At 38.7% G+C, this 7,538-nt stretch overlaps 1 protein-coding gene across 1 annotated transcript; it reads left to right on the plus strand.

Annotated features, from left to right (window-relative positions):
* Positions 1-1,352: 1,352 nt before the first annotated feature.
* On the plus strand, positions 1,353-6,699 carry LOC109479528 (60S ribosomal protein L11). The gene is made up of 6 exons (XM_019781508.1): positions 1,353-1,387; positions 3,079-3,229; positions 4,173-4,279; positions 4,990-5,104; positions 5,876-6,003; positions 6,591-6,699. The coding sequence occupies exons 1-6, from the start codon at positions 1,382-1,384 to the stop codon at positions 6,618-6,620; spliced, it is 537 nt and encodes a 178-aa protein (XP_019637067.1). The 5' UTR covers positions 1,353-1,381; the 3' UTR covers positions 6,621-6,699.
* Positions 6,700-7,538: the final 839 nt, after the last annotated feature.

The following is a 7,538-nucleotide window of genomic DNA, read 5'->3' on the forward strand; positions in this document are numbered from 1 at the left end:
TGCCAATTCCAGTAATTTGCATTGCAAGTAATCCTACAAAATACTTTAACTATTACCCGAAATATACTCACTGCCTTCAGAAATTATGTAGGTGACTTTATACGAAAGCCTCTGTAGCTTTGTCGTACTAATAAATATATTTCCCTTAGTTTTTTCATAGTATCAGGGTCTAAATTAGACAATTTCGATGTGTACACTAAAACGTTATGATAGAGTCTATTTCTAATTACGTATACTGTCAGCAAGCATATTTTAGAACAAGTTTATCAGTTACAAATGTAAATTGTTCATCAAAACTACATATCAACGTACATGTGAGTCGTAGGATTTTTGTACATTAAGTTTAAACTAAAAACACACCTTAACTGGGCTGTTACGTTCGTCTTACGACGTTGTCGTATGATTCGAGTGTCGTACGTTGGATTTTTTTAAGCAGACTGTGACACAACCAAAGGCCGACAATTAAGGATCTAAGACAGCTTTTCTGTAACAAGACAGCTAAAATTTGTACAACACCGTGTTGCACGATTGTCGCAAGAATGTCTGTTTGCAATCGTAAGAGAATCGTACGACAAGTTGACAACCCAGGACCTAACTTTGCAGCGTAATTTTTACTCACCTTGGACGTCTGCTCCTGCTTACATGTGTGCCGTACGCCGCTTCTATTCTCCTCAAAGTCGGCCCAGACGTTCTTTTGGTAAGTTTCGGCATCTTGGTGGTCAGAAGATACTCTTTTGCACCAGCATTTTTCATTTCTCTCCCTTTCTAACGCCACCTAACAGCGTTTTGTCAGAGATTTTCATACTTTAACAGGTTTAGAGGGTGGAATTTAACCCTGTCCACTCTCTTGGGTCTATCGATAGCGGGAATTTGAGCCATTTGGTGGTCGTTGAAACACTGAGGGTTGGTTTTGAAGAGCTCTCGGTATTCAGGAAAGCGGGACAGGTCTTTTGAATATACTACAAACAACTTTGCACTGGTCCCACCCACGTCGGCCCTTTTGAGTCCTGAGTGATGAAATCACCTATATTTTCGAGAAACACAAATGTTTTTTGTTTAAATTGGAGTGGATTCTATTGCATTTTCATTATGCATTTTCATTTCATATCCATATTTTTCATTGAAAGAAGTTATTTCACAACGTTATGTGGGTTTCCTCTGTCGCTAGGATTTCAAAGAAGACGTGACAAGTCAAAAGAAACGTTTAATGACACTCAGAAAAAGTAAAGGACAAAATCTTTAACCTGTATATATCTTGTATTGTTGCTTGAAAAACTTTAGACAAGTCAACAGCGCCACCGTGCGATTGGTAAACAAATTGCAAAAAAAAGTTACTTCATAATTCCCACAATCCCACGCGCCCTCTTTTCACGAAACCAAGATGGCGGTAAGTAAATCGACGTGTTGGATGAATAAAAATCCGCTTCAATCCAGGCACTAAAAGTGTTAATCCTTGCACCAAGATACAGTGTAAGAAGCGAAAAGTTCTGATCTACGATTTGGTGGAGAAATTCGCTATCTTATCCCCCTGATCACCACGAAAAAGTGACATTAATGTGACGTATAATTTTATCAGATGGTTTTCCCCGGATAGTGTGATGCCCCGGCTTGCATAAATTTTAAACAAAATATACACAAGAAGCTTGTCTCTGTGTCTTAAGACAAGATACATAATCCTAAAAGAGATCGAACAGATCTTACAGGCAAGAGAAAGTCCGGGAGTAAAAGAAAATGTTGCTTTTCGATGTGAGCTTTAAAAGTGGGAGGGGGGCATGTCGGTAGGTCCATCATATGGACGACAGAAAGTTAGTGTTTTACTAGGAGCCCTAGAAAGAATGGAATTCCAAGCACAATATTGTGATCTTCGTGATTTCATGTAAATACTAGTAAAAATGTAATTTTGACAAGAACAACTATAATCGTGTCCCTGTAAATTGGTAATGCTCAACAGATTTTTGATAGTAAGATGTATGAGATGAATTTTTGTCTTCTGAGCAGTACTTATTTAAATCTGTTGTCTGATAGATGACCCATTGCTAAAAGACACAGAAGGTTCAATGGTTAAGAAATGTCATTTTTCTGTAAGGAATCAAGGTATCAAGTAAATTATGTTAGGCCATGTTGATTTGATTATATGGATGACATCCGCGCGCGCATGAATTTTCGGCCGTTTCCAAAAAAAAAAAGTTTTCAACCATACCGTAAATCGTACAAAACAGTTGCAAAATGAGCAAAAATATACCATAAGTTACAAAAAAATTTATAAGAACTATACCAATGTCGTAGAATGCCAAAATCAAACGAAAAAAAGACGAAATTGTAAAGAAATGAACTTGAAGACTAGATTATTCGCCAAACCATATTCTATGCCATTTGCTCAACCCTAGCCTCATGGCCACATAGATTTCATAATGAAAAGAACTTTTTTTTTTTGCAAAACATTTTTTTTATTCGCACGCGCGCATCAGTTTTGGGGCTCCCGGAGGATGTCATCCATATAATCAAATCAACATGGCCTTACTGATGCAATATAGGCTGAAATTGCAACTTGCTAAACCTTTTTGGAGGAATATCTGATCATCAGTCATTCATCCCACACATGTACTACGGTACAGATCATTTATTGGCTTCTTTTTCACCTGTAACCGTTTATCTTTGCAGTATCTAAACATCATTGTTGTACACAATTCAGTTCTCGACAAATTTTGAAATTATGAAAAATTGATGTAGCCATTTTGTATGTATTTTGTATATCTTATAAGATGGAATCAGATACTAGAGTAGAGTTAAGTCTCTTTTTATAAGAAATTGTAGCTTAAAAAAGCTACAGGAAAACCTTTCACTATGTAGTACTCAACTTATTTCGCTCAAGTCTGATAAAAGAATGGGAATGAACAGCCGGTCCTGTGAATCCTGTCCGGTAGATGCTAGTACTAGTAGTAGTAGTACAGTAGTAGTAGGATAATTTTATGAGTCATAAGTTTGTAAAACAAACGTACAAGGAACATACAAGTTACAACCGTCTGGTACAATACTATAGCAAGTTTTTTTCAACTGGAATGTTTAAACTCTCCACAGGAGAAGGAAGTGCGCCGTGAGAACCCCATGCGGGAGTTGCGTATCCGTAAGCTGTGTCTGAACATCTGTGTGGGGGAGAGCGGAGACAGACTCACCCGCGCAGCCAAGGTGCTGGAACAACTGACCGGACAGACACCCGTCTTCTCCAAAGGTACGGCACTTAAATTTGAATGGTCAAATTACGTAATCAGCCTTCTCAAAACAAGCCGGCAACAGGCGAAAATCACCGCCTACTTTTGTGTTATTTAAGTAAAACATTGTAGTCTCCATTACAAAGCCTTCTTCAAAGCTTGCCTGCTACATTTTTATCTCAGCCAGCTACTCTAAATTTTTGTGAGAATGCTGGTAATGTCAGTTACTGTTATTCATATGAATTCTTATCAGTTAATAGAATATTCGTCAATCAGTGACTTTTTGAAAGTTGAAACAAGTACCTCCAAATTTCAATTTTCATTTTGCTATAGAAGGGATAAGGATTTTTTTTGGTGGTGTTTTAAATTTTCAATTGAATTGAAACAAAATTGTAAGACAGTACAGTGTACATGGAAAACTCAGTCGCTGTGTCAGAAATTTGTGGTTGAGAGGTCACCACAACATTAGATCCTAGTGCTGCATACCTAAACTCACATTTAGGTTCAGGTCCGGATTCAAGTCCAGAGGTTAAGGTTCAGTTCCGGACGTGTAAGTCCGGACCTAAACCCATGGCATATACAAAATTGCATGTTGGCAACCTTGCAATGTTGTCTGGGTGAAACTTTGGCCACATAACATGGAGGCCGGTACTTGATGATACCCGATGGCAATGTACATTTGCAATCTACGGAAGGTTTTAGGTGGTTTGGAAAGAAAAGGGGTATGTGAAATGGTCTCTTATGGTAGTAAGTCCGGACTCGGTTTTTGACTTTTAGGTTTTTTTGGACTTGAACCTAAACATTATTACAAGTCCGGATCCAAGTCCAGTGAACCGGTATGCAGCACTATTAGATCCCATGGCTTTTTAATTTGATGAATTTTACTACATATCAACTTGAAGAGAAAATGTAGGCAATATCCTATTGGGCATCCTATTAATTTTCCTTCTTGTCTCTCCCCAGCCCGGTACACAGTGAGGTCTTTCGGCATCCGTAGAAACGAGAAGATCGCCGTCCACTGTACGGTCCGCGGCGCCAAGGCCGAGGAGATCCTGGAGCGTGGGCTCAAGGTCAGTTGAGGTCAAGTTCGCAACGAGTTGCACATCAAATGGTCTGGACGTAACTTTTCATGACAATGTCAAATTGTGTTCTAAGCACTGTATAGATGCACTAGCAATCATGCACAAGAAGTGAACATGAAAACATCTTGAAAGTTCATCTGTGTTGGTAGTTACATGTTTAAAGTTAAAACTTTTGGTCCAACACAAAAAAGTTCTCTCACCTAGAGCTTTCGACCAGTCACTCTGGTCTTCCTTTTAATAGACTGACCCAGTGAGGCTTGTCACGTGGCTTCTTTGAAGCAACATTTTTTTGTGTTGGACCAAAAGTTTTAACTTTAAAAAGTTCATCTGTGTTGGTAGAAATCTGTGTTGGTTGCACAGGCAAATACTGTCATTATGAAACAAGTTTGAACTGTAATTTTCAACAGTTGAAGTCCCTTTCTTGTGTTGGAAGTCACAGTTCAAACTTGTTCCCAATGACAGTATTTTCCTGTGCTTGTTCAAGAAGAAAAAAACAAATAAGATAGCCAAGTAAAAAGTTAATAAGAAGGGTGAGTTTCGAACGGTCCTGGAACATGTTACACACTAATAAAATCAACCTCTAGTTAGCTAGTTACATTGCCAAAAGAAAGCTCAATTCAATTTTGGTTGATTCATTGAAAACAGTCTTGTAGATAAAGCCAAGTTGTCTTACAAGTAAGTTTTGTCCCTCCTTGCAGGTGAAGGAATACGAGTTGCGGAAGAACAATTTCTCGGCCACTGGCAACTTCGGCTTCGGCATTGCCGAGCACATTGACTTGGGGATCAAGTATGACCCTAGCATCGGCATCTACGGTAAGTACTGCCTGAAATATGGGAGTCTTTTGGTCCATCCTCTACTACTGCCATAGAAAAATAGTGAATTCTTTATTTCGTTTGTCCTGTTCTTTTTAGAGCCTCACAAATAAAGTATGATCTTAGCATTGGCATCTATGGTAAGCACTGCCTGAAACATGGGAGTCTGTCGGGCCACCCTGTACTACTGCCATAGAAAAACAGTGAATTCTTTGTCACTGTCGCTGACGAAAGGTAGTGGATGCTACCTGAAACGTCTGACCATTTCCAAAATCATATCCAGTTGCTTGAGTAACTGTTTTTTGGCACTCCTTTGTGTTTTGATTTAGACTCTCGCAAAGTTATGTGTAGCATTCCTCGTAGACTCCAATCTGATGGATTGAAATGTGCAAAAGTACATGGAGCTCATTTTGTGATAAGAACTTTAAAGCTTAACATAACAATTGTGACATTTTTCTCTGTGACAGTTTTTGAAAAGGTTTCCTTGTGCTAATGTATTTTGCATGCATTTGTCAGACCATGTTTTAATTTGCAACAGATTGTTAGCATGTTGGGAAAGGCTCATGTTGCTGTGATTATTGCACAAGCAAATATTGTTGTAAAATTCACAAACGTCCAGAACTGATTTTTGTATTTTATCCAGTAGTAGAGTTTGAATTGTTCAGTATTGTTTACCTAAATGACTAACTTCAGCAACATTTTCTGTAAAACTGGTTGCACATCTTCTCTGAGCAAATTTTGTTGACTTGTTTGTTTGTTTGTTTACCCCAGGAATGGACTTCTACGTGGTGCTTGGCCGTCCTGGGTTCAATGTGAGCTGTAAGAAGCACAAGTCCGGTCGTGTTGGCTTCAAACACCGCATCACTAAGGAAGACTCCATGCGCTGGTTCCAACAGAAGGTCTGGCTTACAGCTTAAAAACATTTCTTTGTTGAAATGTTGTAGCCCAGTGTTCTAGCCAGTGTGCCTTTCCGTCATTTGACAGAATTGTGCTGCTCATGACATACAAAGAATTTGCCCAATCTGTCATCTTTGGCAGACAAAAATCAGCATGTGAAGATGACGAGAGAGATCTCATTGAATTAATCTTAGTGTACCAGCAAAATTTGCTAGCGTAAACATAACCACTTTTTGCTGGTCCCTTTAGAAATAATTTTTCCCCATTAACACAAACATTAAGAACCCTGCCTATAGTGACCACCTGTCCACATAGAAATGGATCTTATCGGTCCCCTGTGGTCTTCTTTGGCAGTTTTGACTGTGAAGCTGAGTTACATGTCATGTAAAGAACATTGCTGCCTTGTATATTATTATCTTCAATTTGTTGTGTTGCTAACTTTGTAGATACTTTAGAATTTAGAAATAGTCTGCCATTGCTACAAGTACAACATTGTAGTGTCTTTCCAACCTTTACATATCCAATATTTGTAGTCTTCTTTTGAATATGTGTATGAAAATTAATCTTTTTGTTTCTTTTCCCTCTGCAGTATGATGGCATCCTGCTCCCCGGAAAGTAAACACCGACCACCAGAGGAGGACGTTCTGTCATATTGTCTGTAGACTCGTGTAATAAACCAAACTTCTATATACACAACATTTCTGAGTCTTCTGTGTAACTTTTGTGTGTGTTACTATGTACATTTGCACATGAATGAGTGAGAGAGCGTGTTTGTTTATGTATGCCTGTGTCTGTGTATGTAGGTGTCCATGTGTATGTAATATGCTGTGTCTGTGCAAGTGTGCATATGCTTGTGTGTGTCTGTGTGTCTGTGTGTTTGTGTCCTGTATGCTTGTGCAAGTGTCTGTGTGTGCCTATTCCAGCCATTCATTTGCTACATCTGACGTTCAGCCTCGTTCATTCATATTCAATGATGACAAGACAAGAATACAAGTTCAATCATCTATTCTAAACAACAGCAGTTGGGTAGTACAAGCCACTTCACAGATAGCATCAAAACTTACACTGTCACTCAGAAAATTACTGCCAAAAACACCTCAACAGAAAGAATACTTAGCTTCATCTATATAGAAACTTACTTTGCTATGGCTTTTGCCCTAAGATTAACAGTATACTAGTACATCTTACATCTGCTCCGGCATAATATGATAATCTTGGGTAATACTATATCTTCCCAATGTTCGAAAGCGAGTGCTGATTGTATGTCCAGTAATATCCATTCTAATCTTCTACAAAATCACTTGTTTGTAATGGACATTGTAACCCGCGTGATTAGATAATAGAGCCTGGAGCACAACAAGCAATAGAAAAAAATTCACCATGACTAGATCACTAATTATACTAATGCCACACCGACTTAATTTTATGGATGACATCCACGGGCACATTGATTTTCAACAGTTTAAAAAAAAAAAGATCACGTCCACCGAGGCTCTGGCCTGGTTCTAGGCCTGGGTAGTCCATGGTAGTTTGCGAC

This window comes from Branchiostoma belcheri, unplaced genomic scaffold, assembly GCF_001625305.1.
Source record: "Branchiostoma belcheri isolate BF01 breed outbred unplaced genomic scaffold, Haploidv18h27 scaffold49, whole genome shotgun sequence".
Lineage (NCBI taxonomy): Eukaryota > Metazoa > Chordata > Leptocardii > Amphioxiformes > Branchiostomatidae > Branchiostoma > Branchiostoma belcheri.